This window comes from Alosa pseudoharengus, unplaced genomic scaffold, assembly GCF_046254945.1.
Source record: "Alosa pseudoharengus isolate Yale_2024_CS ecotype anadromous, Long Island Sound unplaced genomic scaffold, YU_APseudo_1.1 YU_APseudo_1.1_scf_4, whole genome shotgun sequence".
Lineage (NCBI taxonomy): Eukaryota > Metazoa > Chordata > Actinopteri > Clupeiformes > Clupeidae > Alosa > Alosa pseudoharengus.
This window is the reverse complement of record NW_027468774.1, coordinates 42,463,727-42,483,627: the sequence shown is the minus strand read 5'-3', so window position 1 is coordinate 42,483,627 and position 19,901 is coordinate 42,463,727. Positions and strand designations below refer to the sequence as shown.

Sequence of the window (19,901 nt, the reverse complement as noted above, 5' to 3'; positions counted from 1 at the left end):
TCAGTCCAGTCCATCTCTGTTGGTCCCAAGAACTCTTGTTCCTAGGACTCCATGGGTCACTGCTGGTTCTGGTTCTAGTTAACCTGGTTGTAAACGGTCAAGATTTAAACCCTGCACTCTCACCTCTGAATTGGCGCCATATCGCCTGGGCTCAGGTTCGTAGGAACAACACCTGAAAGATACAGGAGGGCCAGTGTATTTACATTCTTTACATTCAGTCAGTATAGGTTAATACTCTTCAGGGGCCGTATTCACAAATAATTTTAAGGCTAAAAGTAGCTCCTAACTGGCGAATTTAGGAGCAACTCCTAAAAATAATGGGCGTGTCACTCCTAACTTTAGGACTCCTAACTTTAGGACTAACAACAACCAAAACTACTCATTGTTAACATGTAAATTAAATGTAACGTTTCATTGTGAATCAAATTAAAATGTTCTCCTCTTTGCAAACGTAGGCATATGCTGACAGATTAATTTAATAATGTTGCAAAGATACTGCATCAATCCGTAGGCCTATGTTTCATTAGGCTACTAGGCTATTTGTTTTGCCTTAGGCCTACTCTTTGTTCATTTAGGCCTTTTTATTCAGATATTCATCATCTTCCGTCCTTCACACTACTTGTGTAGCGCACGCATTCTCAGACCTGTCACCTGTCACTCATCATCGTAAGGGAGGTGTTTGGAATCATTCCCGCATTACAATCATCAGCCAATCAAGGTGGCCACTTCAGTCAAGCTCGTGCATGAGTAATGACGTAATCCATAGCAACGAAGACCAGAGACTTTCTAATGTGGAGACACAGCACTCAAAAAATACTCCATAGAAATGCATGGGGCTAGTTTGTCACGCCAATATGGCCGTTGTCTACACATCCCACCCCTTCCTCGGCAAAACGTCGACATGTGAATACATTGAGCCAATCATATGGTGTGTTGTGAAGACATTGTGCCAATCATGTGTTGTGATCTCGCCGCTGGAGCAAGATTGGTGTTGTGAAGCCTTGCGCACACGCATTTCTGCCGAAATGGATGCCCGACGAGTGCCCAAAAAGCGTTGTCAAATGGCCGCCGAGTGGAGGAACTTGCCTAAAAGGACTTTGCAAAGAATCAGTCCTAGTTTAGGAGTTGTCATTTTTCCTTACTAAGAGTAGGTCTGAAAGGCTTTGTGAATAACTTTTAAGAGAAAACTCCTAGCTAAAATCTTTTAGTGAGATTTAGGAGTACTCCTAAAAGGCTTTGTGAATACAGCCCCAGATGGACGACAATCTCTCGGGCCGCCAGTGGTGAGTAGCTCTAATTGTGCTTGGCGTGGAGCATCTCGGTGAGCAGTGAGTTGCAGGGCAGGTCGCCCAGCAGGTGGCGCTGGTAGAGGTACTCCTCCACCTGCAGGCTGATGCTGCGCACCTCGGGCAGCCGCAGGAGCAGCTGGCCGAACTTGTCCGAGTGGCTGGGATGCGCACGTAGCGTGTGCTCCATTAAGGCCCGGTTGACGCGCTCCTGGGTGCGTTCCACCTGCTCACGGTCCTGCACCGACTTCACGTCTGGGACGGGGGAAGCATGATACACACAGGCATGTGGATAAGTAAACACACACATACATAAACAGGTAGGCATGCAAAATTGCAAATACAAGTAAACACACTGACAGAAAGACACACACACGTGCATGAAACACAGGCAGACGAGCAGACACTCATTCAGAAAAAAAACATGCACGCACGCACACAAATTAGCCCACATTCATTCAGAAACACTAAAAGGTTTTGGTTGGTGTTCAATCACAAGCCATGACCCCTGCCAAACGTGCCAGAGGCATGAACCCTAAGAGCTCACCAGGGTTGAAGAGAACCAGGTACTTCAGACACACAAAATCCTGCCTGTCTAGCTGCAGGGATCTTAGTTTGAAGACGAGGTCCTGAGTCCGCGATACCAGACTGCTCAGAGTGACACCAGCCTGAGTGAACACGGTCGAGACATCAATCTGAAGACAGGGAAGAATGTTATAGATGATGAATTTTGAGAGAGAATAATTTTAGAAAGACTCAAATAGTCGTGAATGTTCACACCAATGTTGTTGACAACTATTTCTATGTTAGTAGAAATTAACTACACATAATTCTATGTTTTGTGATAAACAAATCAAATGTGATCAGATCATCTGTTGTAGTTAGATGTTGGATTGGAAAAAATCATCTGCCACCACTACTGGAGTTCACACACAAACTTCTCATTGGATATCTCAGTGGCCTGGCCTCTGACGAGCATTAGCCAGTGGGTCAGTGTTTGTACCTGTTGTCCTGTGACCAGGTAGACGCAGCCCTCTTTTCCATAGGCCACCTGTCTGCACAGGTGATCCAGGACCAGCAGCTCACTCCAACAGGTCTGCAGCAGTGCCATCTGATCCTCCACCTGTGGGAGCCAGGGCACCAGTTAATAGGGGTGTAACGGTGCACAAAAAACACAATTCAGTACGTACCTCTGTATGGAAGTCACAGTTTGGTTTATTTTCGGTACCGTAAGCCCAGGGGTGTAGTGGTAAATAACAGGTGGGAAAACTATAGGAATTCTGTGATCACGGTAAGGTAGACTGCGCCATGCGGTATCAGATTTTGAAAAAAGGCATTCAGAGCATGTTTGATGATGAGGGAGGTTATTTAATGTTTATAACAATACCAGTGGTGTTAAATGGTTCCTAGTGTTGATGAGTGTACATATTGAGAATGTGGATAATACGGTGTGATTTTTGAATGCGCCCGTTGTCATCAAAACCAAGGACAGCACAAGCATATGGAAGTCGTCAGCCTACACTGTCAGCTTCCTCCTGCCCTCGACTTTCCAACACAGCCAGAGTCCTCCCCTCCCCACTGATAGTAGTGTAAGTTTGCACAGACATGACATGAAACATAGTCTGATAAACAAATAGAACAAATGTATAAAGATTATACATAGGCGGAGCAAGATAGTTCATCATAGTTCATGTCAATGGCCTGAAATTTGGATCAAGTCCTGTCTGCATAAAGAGGCTTGTCGTTGAAGTATTGATGAGCATACGTAGCAACCAGCCAACAGCAGCAGAAAAAATAACAGGCACACACCTATGGCGCACACCTGATATAAGGTCGATTTTCTCCAGACTGGAATGCTCAAAACATGCTAAAAAATGTACCTGAAAGATCATGAAAATGTGCCCAAAATTGAGGATCATGAAAACGTGCCCAAAATTCCATTCCTAACTCTAATGTCTTGCTCCGTCTATGTATAATCTTTGGTGTACCTTCCCTAACAGTCAGCTCTCCTCATCAATATCAGCTGCCACAGATGCCTGATGATGACAGCACTGTGCATATGTGTCAAATACACACATGTATTCTCTGCACTCACCAGAGGTGTAGGTGTAATATGCAACTTTTTTGTTGTGCTAAATACACATATTATTAGACCAAAATTATGTTGAAAAATATCATCAGATGCTATCATGTTCTTTTTCTAGGTCCAAAGAAAAAGCCCTATAAAGTCCAATAAGTCCACCGAATGAATCTAACTATTTTAAAACTTCTTAAATACTATGTATACAAAATGACATTATAGGTGAATGCTTTGAAGCATCTTTGTTTTGGACTGCAAAATCTACTTACTGCACCTTTAATGAACTGTGGGCACTCATGTTGTTGTCCATTACCTTGAGCTCTTTGAACAGGTCACTGTTGCGGGCCCATTCCACGAGTCCAAACAGCGTCTGGTCGGCCATCTTGCACATGATGCTGAAAGTGTTGAGGCGGTCGTGTTTGCCACGGCTGGCCTGCTCCCTCTGCAGGCTGGCTAGCACGCGCGCACACAGCTGGCCCTCGTCCGGCTCACCCTGCAGCAGCCCGTCCAGGAAGCCCTCCGAGGGCAGAGGATGAGAAGTGGCTGGGCCTGGCGTGGGCGTGCTGGGAGTGGACGTGGGCGTGGAGCTCGGAGTGGAGGTTGGTGTGAGGGTGCCCGCTGGCGTGCCCGACATAGGGGTGAGGATGGGCAGAAGTGTGGGCGGTGTGGGAGGCGACATGCATGCTGGGTTGCAGCTGTATGAGACGGGCCTCTTCTCCAGGGGACACCCATGAAACTGGGGGTGGTGGTAGAGGCTGGCGTAAGAGGAGTGGGCAGGGGGAGCCAGCACTCTCTCCCTGGAAGAGTCCAGCAGCATGGGGAACTCGGACTGAGCCATGCAGGGGGTGTGTGGCTGTGGGAGGTGGTAAGGGTCCGGGTGTAGTGCGGCGGGTGCGGGATTGGACACCGGCAGCCGGTGAAAGTCATGGGCCAGTGGTGTCAGCTGAGTTGGTTGTGATTCCAGTTTAATCCTGTAGGGGGCGCTGTTGTGCTGGTTGTAAACGCCTCTCTGTTGCTTCAGCTGTCTGTCCCGACGGTACAAAGGGCCAAACTTGTTCCGTCCTCCTCTCATTCGGTCTGCCCGCACAGCTGTGAAGAGGGACAGCACACACACATTACAAAAGCAACAATATGTTAACCTTAACCTGTACAACATGTACAATCTCTCTCTCTCTCTCTCTTTCTCTCTCACTCACACACACACACACACACACACACACACACACACACACACACACACACCACACACACACCTATGAATCTATACTTGGCATGTTTTCATTTTTACTTTTTTATGGTTTCTAGTAGTTCAGTGACCTCGCATTGTACGCAGAGAGAGAATTAGAACAACTTCAGACCATAACGCGTCAAGCTCCACCAGGAGCTTCTATCTGGGTCACTGTAGCCTGCAGCTGCGCTAGTTTATGAGCTCTCTGATAAGTCAACTGAGGGAAAGTGAAGGGAGAGTGAAATGAGTAATGCTAGACTTCAGAGACCTGTCTGACATGCCCCCTTAGCCAGTCTCAGCACACTGTTATATCTCATCACTTTTACAGACACAAGCAGAGGGACTCCACATGGGGCACTTAGCCCCTCGTGACTAAACTTTTGGGTACCTTGAGAAGTGCTATATAAATGCAATGTGTTGTTGTTGTTGATTAGATTCAGACGATGTGACCTAACCTATTACCTTTCAATTGTCCATACTTGTGAAAATGGTAGAAAACATTGGCAATGCATGCACAGAGACAACAATGCTTTTGCTGACTTATCTAACTCTAGGGGAGACGATGAATATGGTGGCGTGTTCCTTTAAGGATGCCTGTGTCTGCTGTGTAATTAAAAGACTCCATGCCCGCCTGGCTCACCCTCTCTCTTCATGCCGACAGCCAGGCACTTCTGGAAGCGGCAGGACGGGCATCTCTTCCTCTGGGCAGGATCCATGGGGCAGCTCTGTCTCTCCGCACATGTGTAGCGCTTGTTGTTTTGCACCGTACGCTTGAAGAAGCCCTGAGGGAACGGCAGGACGTAGTGCAACATGTAAAGTCTCAGGGATGTTTAACTTTTATGTTTAAGTCATGAGCGTCTGTCCATTTCTACAAGGGAATATCAGCATTTACTTACTAATAACATTAGATGCTGCTTTATTTGTATGTACAGTAACTATTGGAAGAAGAATAAACGTGAAAATGTACGCTATAAATGTACCTCTATTCAGAAAATACAAACAGCTTTGAGCGAGAATAATATTCTAAAATATTAATCTAGGATGATGACCAAAATTATATTGGACAACCACTTTAACTAAAAGAGCACATCTTTTAAAATAATGTTTACTCAATAGTTTGATTGAACATTCGACACAAGTAGTAGCAGTAGTTTTAGTAGTAGTGGCAGTAGTGGTAATAGTGGGCCTAGTATATTTATCAAGTTTAGAGAGAACTGGCAAAGAAAAGATTAAGGGCCTATTTTGGCATTCTAAAACCCAGCGCATAGCTATTCTTATCATGATGCAATATATTCCTATCTTACACTCGAATTTTCACCATACCTGTCTCTTTTATTGAACAATGCGCTCAGGGGTGTGGCAATTAACATAAGGTGTGGTCTGGCGCATTATCTAAGGGCATTTTCACACCTGAAAGTCTGGACCAAGGTCCGAACCAACGTTTGTGTTTACATTGATCCGGTTAGTTAATGGTTTCACATTGCAATTTTCTAGTGCACTTAAAGTGTATATGTCAGGTTAAAAAACAAATTGACAAATGAAGGGACATGAAGCAAGATAGTAGTGAGTAGTGATTTTTCTTGAAAAATCAACTTTAAATGGCCGCCGTGTGAATATGGTGAATAGAACAATATTTACAGTTATTTTTATAACTGAATTTATGAACATTCCAGACACAGTGATGACCTCATAAGAGGGAGTCCAGCAAAGTTGAGCATAGGGGAGAATGGGTTTTAACTGCATTTTCTTTTACACTGATAAGGCCAAAAATGTTCTCTATGACATATCAGTGGTTCATAAGCATGAGCCTGACTGGCAGGGACAAAGTAAAGACGAATAGGCTACAAAATTTAGGTAAATTATGGCCATCAAATCATCAGTGAGAAATTGATTAGGGGTGTGAGTAGGATTAGATCACTATTAGTATGTATCATGGCTTCAAAATGTCAGTTGTGTCATTTGACATCACATAGGCTTTCATATACAACAAGTTAAGTACAATCAGTAAGCAAATTAATAGTCTGTCAATAGCTAACATTAGTTGATAAGCAGATATATAAAGAGCAAATGTACACTGATGGTTTTATAGTCAGGTCTCTAAAGAAAAGCATATATGCCCATGGTTGGCTGAACACAGACTAATGAGTTGCTTACTGATTCTACTTAGTTTAGGCTATATAATGGCCTATATGTGATGGCAAGTGACACAACTGGCATTTTCAAGCATTGCTACTTACCCATATCACATTTTAAGATCAATAATGGTTGCCAGTAAAGAAAAAAGGTATCGGGATATTTTTATGTCAGGTAGGTAGTAGACTCTAGCATGACATACTGGAATGAAGTCATGTTTTTGGCCTCATCAGTGTAAAAAAAAACTACTGTGTGATCCCTTATCCCATGTGTTTTAATTGACCAACTTTGCTGGACTCCCTCTTATGAGGTCATCATTGTGTCTGGAATGTTCATAAATTCAGTTATAAAAATAAATAGCTGTAAATATTGTTCTATTGAATTTAAAGTTGATTTTTCAAGAAAAATCACTACTCACTACTATCTTGCTTCATGTCCCTTCATTTGTCAAAAATGTTTTTTAACCTGACATACGCACTTTAAGAACTTTGCATGACGTCCCTGCATCCTGTCATTACCACTTACTGACGCTGCATCTCTTTTTGATTGGTTTGTTTACAGGCATGCGTCTGACGTTGACATGTTGTCAATACAGTGGGATTTCTTACCTAAAAGCACCTTATTTTCTTATGGCTCCATGTACCTTAATATACTGCTGCCGCAGATTTTTTTAAGCTTTAGAATTCAGATAGCATTGCTTTGCTGTCCTTTGTATCCCCTCTCTCTCATCCTCTCCAAACATGTTGTAGATGTCGGTATTTTAATGCATTTTTTGTAATTGACTTTTAGACCAAATTGTCAGACTTCTAATTCAAATTCTAACTAAATAGGCTAGGCTATATGATCTCTTCTCCCCGTGTGCATTCGCGGCTCATTTTAGGCTATTTATTATCCATTATTTGGTAGCTAGCTGCCTCAACCTCCTGTAATTGGTCCAAAAGTCCGAACCATCCAAAAAGTGTTTTCATTCTGCACACAAACCGAACCATGGTTCAGTTTGATCCGGACCGAGACCACCTCTTTAATTCGGACCAAATTTTGGTCTTTTGATCCGGACTGTGGTCCATCTGTGGCACCTTTCTCACCTACAATTTTGGTTCGGACCAAACTGAAAAGTCTGAAGGTCCTGACCAAATGAGGTTTGTGTGAAAACGCCCTAAAAATCGCTATGTTACACTATCTAAAAATCATTACGCCACTGACCAAGAAAAACCTGGTCTATAGCGAAAGTTATGGATAAATGTCCTTAGGTTTTTTATTGAGTCATTTGAACATTATTGGTGTTACTTTTTTCAGACTTTGTTTTCTATAGTAACCCATTGTCAGTCAATAGTGAAAGTAATTCCCTGTGTATAACTGTTTTGTCGTTGACTATGACAGTGACACCACGGTGAAGTTAGTTCAAATAATAGACGAGTGTAGATGCATGTAAGCTATACTCTGCTAGGTTTTAGTAAAGCATGGCATAGTGGAATACCTGTTCCATACGGTCTCGCGTGCAAGCAGATTCATTCAAATCCGCCTCTGACTATCAAAATACCGATGCACTGTTTGAAGTTGCGCTGCTTGCTGTTAAAGGGAATGACAGATGTCATTTTCATTGGTTTAAATGATGTTACGCCCAAAACACACCCATGATTAATAGAAGAAACATAAGAACCACGGTTTTGCACCAGGTGCCCGATGTTTGATCATGTTTGATAACAAAACCACCCCCAATGTGGACTGGATAAACCCCTAAGCTATTCACCAGTGACCATGTGTTTTACATCGCTGAGATAGGGACCAAAGTAGAGGTATAGTAGTGTAGAGTAGGAGGTGTAGTACTGTAGAAGAGTAGATGTTTAGTGGAGAGTAGGAGGTGTAGTGTATAGTAGAGTAGTACTAATAGTGTAAAGTAGGAGGTGTAGTTGTGTAGAATAGAAGTATTAGTGGAGAGTAGGTGTAGTAGTGTAGAGTAGGAGGTGTAGAGTAGGAGGTGTAGTAGTATACCTACTATAGGTATACTATACTCTTATACTAGTGTAGAGTAGGAGGTGTAGTTGTGTAAAGTAGGAGGTGTAGTGTAGAGTAGGGGGTGTAGTGGAGAGTAGGAGGTGTAGTGGAGAGTAGGGGGTGTAGTGGAGAGTAGGAGGTGTAGTAGTGGAGAGTAGGAGGTGTAGTAGTGAAGAGTAGGAGGTGTAGTAGTGTAGAGTAGGGGGTGTAGTGTAGAGTAGGAGGTGTAGTAGTGTAGAGTAGGGGGTGTAGTGTAGAGTAGGAGGTGTAGTAGTGTAGAGTAGGGGGTGTAGTGGAGAGTAGGAGGTGTAGTAGTGGAGAGTAGGAGGTGTAGTAGTGTAGAGTAGGGGGTGTAGTGTAGAGTAGGAGGTGTAGTAGTGTAGAGTAGGAGGTGTAGAGTAGTGTTAATTTTGTCACCTATTTTTAATTTAGTCTTAGTCTTAGTCTTGTGACGAAATGTCCTTTTTAGTCTTTGTCATATTTAGTCATTCAAATATCATTTTTGTTAGTCAAGTTTTAGTCGACTAAAAGTCTTGTCATTTTAGTCTAGTTTTAGTCAAAAGAAAACTAAAGGTATCTTAGTCTTAGTCAGTTTTAGTCAACACATTTTAGTCTTTTTTTTATAACAAATTATTTCTGATTACCATTTGAGTCAAATAGTGTTTCACACATCTCAATTTTCCAACAATATTGTGTGTCCACAGGGCTACTCGTCTGTTATAATTACTCATTCTGATTTTTTGTCAGTCAGTATGTTTACATGCACAAGTAAGTCGAGCTACAGTTATAGCTTGGCTGGGATTTGACCATAGACAGTAAAAGATTTGACCGGACCACTGTCATATTCGTAGACCAGTGTTTCTTAAAGTGTAGGTCCGGGGATCACAGGTGGTCCGCAAGCTATCCCAAGTAGAACGCGAGCAGACGTGGTAAAATATAATATAGATGAGTTGTTTGCAATATTGAACCAATTTGTATGTAAAAACAGTTCTACAACACTGTCTATGTAAGATATGCCAGTTTAAATCATACAGTATGAATCCACACAATAAGCAAAGTGCAAAGACAAAAAGCAAGGTGGTTCAGTGAGTAGGCCTATTGTGTAGACTAATTATAGGCTACTGTTGAAGTAGGTCTAATCTTTTTTTTTTTAGCTAGGGTTAGTTAAGTGGTCCTGAAACTGAAAAAGTTTGAGAAACACTGTCATAGGCCAAAGTATTAATGTTTTACTCTGCCTCGCTAGATGGCGATATGCGCCCAAACACAACACATTCCCCAAACAAACTCTCCATCTTAGCCATAGCTAACTTGCTAGCGAACTTTCCATATTAGCTTACTTGCTAGCAAACTTTGCATCATCAGTCTAACTAGTTAAATAGTTGACATTACATGATGAACATTTTCGTATGGACATTCTGGGGGATGTTCATTTGTATGAGAGAAGCTTCAACTTCTGGGTATGTAGCATTGTGGTATAAAGCTTAGGTAGTTAGCTTGCTAACTCTGGCAGAAATCTCCAGTGTTCTTGTTCCATGTAGTTTCGTGTTGCAGCCACAGGGTTGCAGCAACAGCACGTAGACTAGCCTACAGGAAAGCTGTTGCGTATGAACTCATTCGGAATATTTTGAAAACATAAGCAGCTAGATATTCTGTCTTCTCATTTTGTAGACGAAAATGAAGAGAGATTTTATCTTAGTTTTTATTTCATGCAAAACATTTTAGTCTCGTCTTTTTTCGTCAACAATAATGCATCTTAAGATAGTCTTAGTCAGTGTTTCAGGACATTACTGCCGTCTCGTCATCATCTCGTCTTAGTCATGAAAAAAAAGGTCGTTGACGAACATATTTCCTCTCGTCTCGTCTGACGAAATTAACACTAGTGTAGAGGATGTGTAGTGTAGAGTAGGAGGTGTAGTGGAGAGTAGGAGGTGTAGTAGTGTAGAGTAGGAGGTGTAGAGGATGTGTAGTGTAGAGTAGGAGGTGTAGTAGTGTAGAGTAGGAGGTGTAGAGGATGTGTAGTGTAGAGTAGGAGGTGTAGTAGTGTAGAGTAGGAGGTGTAGTAGTGTAGAGTAGGAGGTGTAGTGGAGAGTAGGAGGTGTAGTGGAGAGTAGGAGGTGTAGTAGTGTAGAGTAGGAGGTGTAGAGGATGTGTAGTGTAGAGTAGGAGGTGTAGTAGTGTAGAGTAGGAGGTGTAGAGGATGTGTAGTGTAGAGTAGGAGGTGTAGTAGTGTAGAGTAGGAGGTGTAGTAGTGTAGAGTAGGAGGTGTAGTGGAGAGTAGGAGGTGTAGTAGTGTAGAGTAGGAGGTGTAGAGGATGTGTAGTGTAGAGTAGGAGGTGTAGTAGTGTAGAATAGGAGGTGTAGAGGATGTGTAGTGTAGAGTAGGAGGTGTAGTAGTGTAGAATAGGAGGTGTAGAGTAGGGGGTGTAGTCTGTAGTAGTAGGTGCGGACACACAGGCAGAGTAGGAGGTGTAGTGGTGTTGGAGAGTAGGAGCACCTTGCAGCTCTCACAGGTGAGCAGACCGTAGTGATAGCCCGACACGCGGTCCCCACACACTGGACATCTTTCCTCAGGGTTGGGCTGCTGGCCTGGCTCCACCTTGGGCTCCTGGGCTGTAGACCAGGACAGGTAAGAGTTAGAGTCTAACTGTTAGACTAATGAAAACAGGTTGCTTAATCAATGTTTTACAAATATTGGAGGGAGAAAAGAGGAGTCGATGTTGTGGTCAGCATGCTCTGTATATTTTGAAGACCAATGGAACTTTTTAAGGAGGTTTGGTAAAAATAATTCCGGGGATGATATAAATGGTATGGTCTGGTGTGGTATGATAATCGGTTCTCTTTGAAACAACATATAGTGGCCCCAGCAGTGGCGTGACTGGCTGGGGCACCTGCACCGTACGCCGGCGACCCGGGTTCGATTCCCGCCCCGTGGTCCTTTCTGGATCCCACCCGACTCTCTCTCCCACTCACTTCCTGTGAATCTCCACTATCCTATCTAATTTAAGGCATAAAAAGCCCCAAAAATATACTTTAAAAAAAAAGAAAGAAACTACATATACTAAAAAGTGGCCAATATATAAGTCCAGCAGGTTTGGTGATGGCAAAAACACAAAGGCCTCTAACTTCTGAGTCTTGTTTTGTAAGAGGTAAAACAAAAGAAGTGTGGTTGGCATAACGATACTGGAGGATGACTACCGGTAATTGTTGTAAAAATCGACATGAGTCACGAATCTTATGGTCAGGGTCATTTATCTGGCTCATGTGGTTGGAAAATGAGTGGATTGCATTAGCAGTCTCTTATCAAAGAGACTGACTATCTGTGCTCGGAACAGTAATCCTTATGTAATTCCCATGGTCTGAGCTTGACAGACATGCTTAATGACACACAATTTATGAACCAATCTCTTAGGTCTTTTAAACGATTGTATAATCTGACTGTTTAATCGTGGGAAATACACTTTATAACGGATGAAAGAATTGTAAGTGATTTAATATTTAAAACTCCCACGTAACCATGGTTTGTACAAATCATATGTGCAAAAACTGTGCCACTGTGTAGAATACGGTACACAGCCACAGTGCATAGGACAATGCGCTCTATCCTGCTGTATGATGTCTTGATGTCTTGAACTTACTGCACATTTAGATAAGAAGCAGTGACAGAACTCACTCAACGCTACTAAGCCATTACTTCCACGCACCTTCACACAAAATCACCTAAAGTGGGGCAAAGCAAACACACTTCACTAGATAAGAGAGACAATTAGAACCCAAACCACCAGGCCTGTCCAGATCAGATTGTGACCACTCCAAAGCCATCGTCTTCCAGTCAGTACTCACACATTGAAGGTCCCTCAAGTGTACGGAGGTCCGGTGCGTAATCCAAGGCATGAAAGCCCATAGACTGGGCCTGCTCTGGATGGTAGTGTGGGATGTTCATGTTGAATCTGGGCTGGGGTTGGGGGTCAAACCACCGAGCCGCTAATCACGCCGACATGTCCATGACAGCCAGAGCAGCCCATGGAGGAGACTTGAATGGGACGAGGACAGAGAGCGAGCGAGCGACAGAAAGATCGGTGTTGGCCAGAGGCCCCCGTCCCGGACTTTGATCCGTAGTGGGGGTAATAAACCTACCCCATGGCTGGCACTCCTTCCTGCCCCTCTGATCCGAAAAAAACAAAAAACACAACAACCCACAATTGGAATCTGGTATCTGACATAGTTTGTGGAAAAGCACTGGATAGACCAGCTCATCGCCAGCTTTGACACCGTCTGTCACAGGGACATGTAAAATGTTGTGAACATGTTGTGAAATGTTTGTCACCATAATAGTTATCAGGCCCATCACATGTCATTGGATATTCCAATAGAACTGGGGCTGGTTTCCCAAGTTTGTAACCTCTACCTTAAGCTCTACCTTAACATTGTCACATATTTTCCGAAAGGTACTTTGCTATGAATGTCTTTCGTATGTCGTTCATTGGTAAGATTTGTCTGGAGCAGTCTTAGAACTTAGAAGAGGTCATTACAGTAAGTCCATTCCCTGTATTTTGGCTCTCAAATCATGACTTAAAACACAATACAATTTCAACCTTTAAAATATTTAATCACTATCCAAATTCTGTCTCATAAACAATTCTGGTAGTGTGTTTCTGTTGTGGTTTATTTCATGTTTCATTATTTTACACAGTTTTGCTTTTATAGCCTCTCTGTACGTCACTAGTGTCTAGTCAGCACATCCAAAGAAATCTGTTTGGATCTAGATCATTCATTCAATGATATAAAAAAATCAGCCTCCATCAAAGAGATCATATAACAACCTCCTAATTGACAATCTACAGCCTCAATTATGTGCGAGTTGACGTCAAAAGAGATAAACCAGTCCAAGGGTGATTGGTTATCTTACCAAGCCATGTAACAACTGAATGAACATCATGGACACTAAGTATTGCCCCAGATAAAATAAACTCTATTGAATACAATGATTAGTGTTAGCCAATAAAAGTCTACAACATGTATGGGATTCTTAACTCAGATAAGAGTCTAAACTCTTTTTTGTAGTTGGTCAAGAAATCATAGACCAGAATAATAACACCTTTGTAAATGTATTGGTCTTGTGTAGCTATGTATTCACATTTGTATGTGTAGTTAATGTGAATGTGTGTATGATTTATAGTTTTCTTACTTCTCTTATCTGGCTTATGAATACATTCATGCAGTTTATGATCTCAAGATGAACAGTGCCCCCTACAGGTAATGGATAAACTATGCAATGACTTTCCTATGAACTTGCTCTCAGACCTGACACTTTTGCCACTCACTGTGAAAAAACCCATGTGAATGTGAACGATTCCTTCAGCACACATATAAGGCTTGAGAAACAATTACAACTTTATTTAGTTCCCAACACAATAGATACAATGGTGCGTTGTAGTGGTGAAGATCAAGATATGGCTAGACTATCAAAAGACATTTTACAAAAAGACGTCCTAAAACAGGACTAGCACAGAGAGTCATATTATTCCCTCTGCTCAATAGGAGAAACATGGCACAATGAATGGCCTCCTCTTCATCGGTGACAGCTCCCTCTAGTGAGAGTTCTTATTCAGCAGCTGCTGGACACACAGGCTCTCCCTCCACTAAGTACCACACCTCGTTGTGCCTGTTTGTCATCTTCATAGGGCTGGAACACACACACACACACACAAACAGACAAACACACATTGAAAATATTTTTTTCAATTCTTAATCCTGAAACATACAAGCCTGACACTCAAATAGATTCATCCTCACCTGTCATAGCCAACGTCGTAGTGGTAACCCTTGGTGTAGGAGGCATTAACAGCATCCAGTGACTCCCTCAGGCTGCGTGATTTCATTCTTGAGGTGAGACCAATCAACCAGCCCCCATAGCTTTTCACATACACCTTCATGTCTGGCATTACACCGAAGTACACCTAGGAGCAAAGACATTATTCACATTAAATCCAAATCCATGAACAAATGAGAGCCTCGTTAGAAAACCCCCTGGACAATTCCAACGCTGGACTATTGAACTTTCTGACACTAAATTAGGATTAATGCTTTATCATACCGGATATGTAATCATCCCACCTCTTGTAACTTTCAACTCAGGTGGCTTTAAAAACCATGTGCTATTTTCTACACCTGACTATCATATGCATTTGTCATGTATACAGACCTTCCTGTATCTGACCCTAGGCAGATGGGTCAGGCCCTTGAGTCATGGATCTGCTCGAGGTTTCTTCCTATATGCATCTCCAATTCTAGAGATTTTCCTGGCCCCTGTTACCCATGGGCCTTCTTTTCTTTTCTTTTTTTTCTCTGATTGTCTAACACTCTGTAAAGCGCCATGAGACATGTGTAATGTTTTGGCGCTCTATAAGTACAATTAAATTGAAATTGAAATTGAAAAAAATCATTGTTGTTACATCCGTTGTTCTATTTGTTTATCAGACTATGTTTCATGTCATGTCTGTGCAAACTTACACTACTATCAGTGGGGAGGGGAGGACTCTGGCTGTGTTGGAAAGTCGAGGGCAGGAGGAAGCTGACAGTGTAGGCTGACGACTTCCATATGCTTGTGCTGTCCTTGGTTTTGATGACAACGGGCGCAGTCATGTCAATCTTCATGCCTGCGGAACGAAAACAATGTGGTGTGAGCTGCACCTTGCAAACCAGTTTGCACAGATGCAATGATTAACTTCATCACAGCTCTGTCCTCTGTGTGTTTTACATTGTCCTGTTCAGTTCCAATCTGGCGCGCGCACACACACACACATACACACACACACACACAAACAAATATATATATATATATAGAGAGAGAGAGAGAGAGAGAGAGAGAGAGAGAGAGAGAGAGAGAGAGGGAGAGACATACACGCACACACAGGATCTCACCAGCATCATTCTCCCCCTGGATGTATTTGAAGAGTTTCCAGAAAGCTCTGTTGATGGCCACTTCCATAAAGACGGATTCCCCATCAGCAGACACCCATTTAGTGGTCTCGTAGTGGCGCACCTGAAACACAATGGGTCATTCCTTCTGTTCGCCGAGCAAGCTGCATCCACACAGGATTCATCTGGAATCGTATCTGGAATTGGAGCGTGGTGACATGTGGCAAATGACTTACCTCATACTCCTCACCTGTGCAGGTGAGGTTATACAGAAGACATTCCTTTGTCTCTGTGCATAAGCCGGATTCACTAGAATTACTGAGGAGGATGAACAAAAATAAAGTTTTAAACTTCTAACTCTGTGGAGCTGACAAGAGTAGAGTGCATTCTATGTGGATTGAGGGCAGTTGTTGGAAAACGTACCCAATTCTGGCCTCCACTGCCAGAGAAAACACCAGCACAACTATTCCCGCGACATAGACCCTGGAACAGATGACAGTTATTGAACAAATATGGTTGCCACAAACAATTGGTGCCTTGGCCCTTTTTGTCTGCAACAGCCTGAAATTTAGCTGTGTGAGTCTAGTGTAAAATAGTTGTTGTGTAAAGTTATGTGGGTATTGTAAGCATAATGTCTTAGTCGATACTCAAGCTCAAACAAATTGCCAAATATATAAAAAGCTTGTTCCAGGATACTCACATTTTCCGCAGTGGATGTTGTTTGCCCAGAAGTTTTCCCTCTGCATGTTGCTTATTCTTCCTTTTCTTTTATATAGTTGTCTTTGGTTATGAAAGATGTGTGCCCTCCCTCCCTGGACTCCTCCTACCACCCTATCTCTCACTCTCTCACTCATGTCACGGCTGCCAGAATGTTATTTGCAGTGTCATTTCAGTCAAGTACAAACATGAGCCTTTGCAAATCAATATGATCAATTGTCAAGTATGTAAAGATGTTGCCTCAAGTGTTAAAAACACTTCACAAGATCACGTGGTGTTGTATAACTTCCCTTTTAGTCACGTTGCGTGTTATGAAACATTGACTGTCAATCAAATAACTGTTATGTCTTTCATTAAATCAGAAGTTGGCCATTTCTCTATGCTGTTTTGTTCATTGATCCACTCTGCCAAATATGTGCACGTGTTTGGAAAAACATAGCAGAATCTAAAATGGTACATATGCGTGAGACTCCACAATCATTGGTGTGTGTTGAAAATCATATGAAAACATAGAGGGCTTGAAAATGTTTGAATGCACTTTGGCAAACCTGAACCCTTTTGCTCTGTCATCAAGCAACATTGAAAATACTTCCTTTGGGAGCTATATCTTGCAGAATTATCCCTAGGTTAATTTGCCTGTACTATTCAATTAGTATGTACATGTAAATAGTATATAGTTTTAGTGCCTCAGCTCTGAAACAAATGATTCCATTACCACCCATCACTAAAACATCAAAATAAAACTACACAATGAACCCCACAAATGTTAGTCAAGATCTGAAAGCCCACACCCTTCAATAGCTGAATTCTGTCTTGTGGTGACATAGAGTACTCTCTAGAGACAAGTCTCTCACCCTCTCTCTCTCTCCCTCTCTCTTTCTGTCTTTCTCTACCCTACAGAGACACAGCCTTTAGCCAACAAATACATTCAACCTCCTTTCGAAATTCTGGCCTGTGCATTACTGTAATATAGGTCAGAGGGTGGTAAACATCTAATACAAAGACTGAGTATCCTGTCTACTGCCTACTAGTACTGCCTCACACACCAACTCCTAAATGGGAACCTGAGTGGGTTGATGTCATGTGGGACAACCCTGTGAAGACATATGTGCCTGTGTTACTCCTGCTGGTGTGAAACAGTTGCGTAACTTCCTACAAAGGCAATTGGATTGAACTGAAGAGCTCGAACAAAGGCAAAAAAGTCTGAGGGGAACTGAGCCTTAACCCCAGAATCCACCTTTGTCTCCTGCCCTTTAACAGGGCCAGTCAACAGGCTTCAGATATTACAGTTTTTCTCGATCGTTTTGATACCTGTGTCAACTCTGAAATCACACTCTCAAAACAGTTAACACCTGTGTCTGAACAAAAGCACTCTGGACAAAATGACACATTTTGCTTGCAAAAGGCTGTTACTCTCTCAAAACACTTAAAACATGCAGCAAAAGCAAATCTTGCCTTCAAACTCTACAACTTGTTGCCAATTAAAAAACACTCTTTAATCAATCATTACACACTGGACAACAACATTTTTGCTATGTCTGTTGCATTACTTTCTCATTTTTCTGGTATCAGAAAAAAACTGTGAAAAGACAAAATGTACTGAATAAAAAAATAATTTATTAATTCCTCCCAAGATGTAACTGCCATTGACATGTAAGACATACAGTAAATACCTAGCAAGATACAGTAAATTTCATTGAACTACAACTTGTCATTTTTCATCGAAATAGACCTACAGTAAACACCTTTTGTACTGTTTTCTCCACCAAATAGGCAATACAGTACTTTGTCTAAATGTGCATTAGATCCATACTTGCAAATAGCAACACAGAACAGACATCTCTTATGTATAATGAATGATTGCTGATTGAAGAATTGTGCAAAGGAGTTTCACACAGGTGTATCAGAGATTCAGACTTATGCAAGGAATCTATACCACCTGTGAAAAGATGTTTTCCTTTAGTTTAGCATGGGAAAACCAATAGAGTTTGGGGCTTTTGAATGACACCTGTGTTAACTGTTTTGCAAAAGGGTGTGAGAAATGTGTGAACCCAATGAAAATGTGTGAACACATTCGCAAGAGATGACTTCTGCTGTGCAAAGAAAGTTAAGCAGGTAAAAGCAATCGAGAAAAACTGTATGTGATCTCACAGAAAGTCTGACTCTTGTGAGGATTGAAGGCCTTTCTCTACCAGGACAAAGGGTCATATCCGACCCATACAATATTGCAACGGAGACCTAGATCTCAGAGCACAGACACACAAGGCCATTAGGTCAAATTGTGTCAGCACTGCACAGTATGCCATATTGAGATTCAGTTTTGTCATTTTTCGGAAATATTGTATATGGTGTGTGGTGTGGTGTATTTGTGGTGTGTGTGTGTGTGTGTGTGTGTGTGTGTGTGTGTGTGTGTGTGTGTGTGTGTGTATGTATGTGTGTTTGTGTGTTTGTGTGTTTGGGTGTTTACTGTTACAGAACTTAACTAACAGGGCCACATCCCTGAGAAGACAAGTACATACTCAGGGTGCAGTCACGACATAATTGCATGCCAGGTCTAGTATCTCGTATAAATGTAGACAACTTACAACGGGCGAGGGGAGGATCCTTTCTCTGTAAAAAAAAATAAATTACAGTATATTACATAATACACCTACTGTGCTATTAGAGGGATTGTTTTTGGACTTCTTCCTCATTGTAATGTGGGTGAAACAATCAGCTTGGTCCCTGCACCCCCCCCCCCCCCAGACCAAAACAATTTCGCTATCTTATGCAGCAGTTTGGAGCTAGGCAAAGAGAGGGATTTCACCTTAAAGGTGTTGTACTCACTTTCATGAGATTATTCCCAGGGATACATAGAGTGGGTAACAATAAAGCATGTCTTAGGTGAGCTTTCACTGAACACACTGAATTGAGTTCATCCACTAGTGATATTGGAGTTAGGCTCCTTTGTGTTGCAGGACAAAGAATAGAAGACTGGCCCGATGGTCTCATCTTTCTATGGGCTAGGCAGTGTCTCACTGTGTCATAATAATGTAAACATAATATTTCTCAGAAAACCTGAAAATACTGCTCGGTTTTAAGTTAGTGCCATGCTTATATGTTTCGCTTTTTTCTATGTAAAATATATTTTTACATCAAAGTTGTAACATATTTAGCCAGTTAGTCTTTTGTAGCTAATGATTTATCATATCTTTTCATTTTTTCCCGTTTTCTTTCCCAGTTATGTCCTGTTGAATCCTTTTTGCTCAATTGTCAATTAGTTGAATCATGATTCATAGGCAATAATGGCATGGTTTATAAATAAACTCATCAATAAAATCTCAGACTGCAATCAATGGGGGCTCAGGGGATTTCACAATTCTTTCTGGGCTTTGACCTCTTTGGAGGTATAGACTCTCAGTGTATCACTGTTTTCCATAACAGTGTTGAAGTTCAGGCGGGTATTCCAAGTACGTGGTTTAGTGATAAACCTGGGTAAGTTAACTCAGAGTAAGTGGTAAACCTCCTACAACAGGGGTTCTCAAAGTTTTGATTGATGAGGGCC

General features: G+C 42.1%; 2 protein-coding genes across 2 annotated transcripts; both read right to left on the bottom strand.

Moving 5' to 3' along the window:
- Nucleotides 1–1,293: 1,293 nt before the first annotated feature.
- nr5a5 (nuclear receptor subfamily 5, group A, member 5) lies at nt 1,294–12,662 on the bottom strand. The gene is made up of 7 exons (XM_076266410.1): nt 12,563–12,662; nt 11,217–11,332; nt 5,235–5,376; nt 3,680–4,455; nt 2,290–2,409; nt 1,834–1,981; nt 1,294–1,541 (listed from the first exon to the last, which is right to left on the bottom strand). The coding sequence occupies exons 1-7, from the start codon at nt 12,660–12,662 to the stop codon at nt 1,294–1,296; spliced, it is 1,650 nt and encodes a 549-aa protein (XP_076122525.1).
- A 1,439-nt stretch (nt 12,663–14,101) lies between these two features.
- On the bottom strand, nt 14,102–16,442 carry LOC143102673 (heme-binding protein 2-like). The gene is made up of 7 exons (XM_076266438.1): nt 16,341–16,442; nt 16,064–16,123; nt 15,877–15,958; nt 15,644–15,764; nt 15,233–15,378; nt 14,516–14,679; nt 14,102–14,405 (listed from the first exon to the last, which is right to left on the bottom strand). Coding segments are annotated over exons 1-7 (657 nt in total). The 5' UTR covers nt 16,343–16,442; the 3' UTR covers nt 14,102–14,323.
- Nucleotides 16,443–19,901: the final 3,459 nt, after the last annotated feature.

Excerpts from the sequence above, each read along its gene's own strand:
- nr5a5 (XM_076266410.1), bottom strand. The coding sequence starts at position 12,662 with ATGAACATCCCACACTACCATCCAGAGCAGGCCCAGTCTATGGGCTTT. Across the intron at positions 5,377-11,216 it reads TCACCTGTGAGAGCTGCAAG|GGCTTCTTCAAGCGTACGGT; the intron begins GTGCTCCTACTC and ends CCGTTCCCTCAG. Across the intron at positions 4,456-5,234 it reads TGTCGGCATGAAGAGAGAGG|CTGTGCGGGCAGACCGAATG; the intron begins GTGAGCCAGGCG and ends CCCTCTTCACAG.
- LOC143102673 (XM_076266438.1), bottom strand. Across the intron at positions 15,379-15,643 it reads CCAGGGGGAGAATGATGCTG|GCATGAAGATTGACATGACT; the intron begins GTGAGATCCTGT and ends TTCGTTCCGCAG. Across the intron at positions 14,680-15,232 it reads CCCTCCCCACTGATAGTAGT|GTGTACTTCGGTGTAATGCC; the intron begins GTAAGTTTGCAC and ends CTTTGCTCCTAG.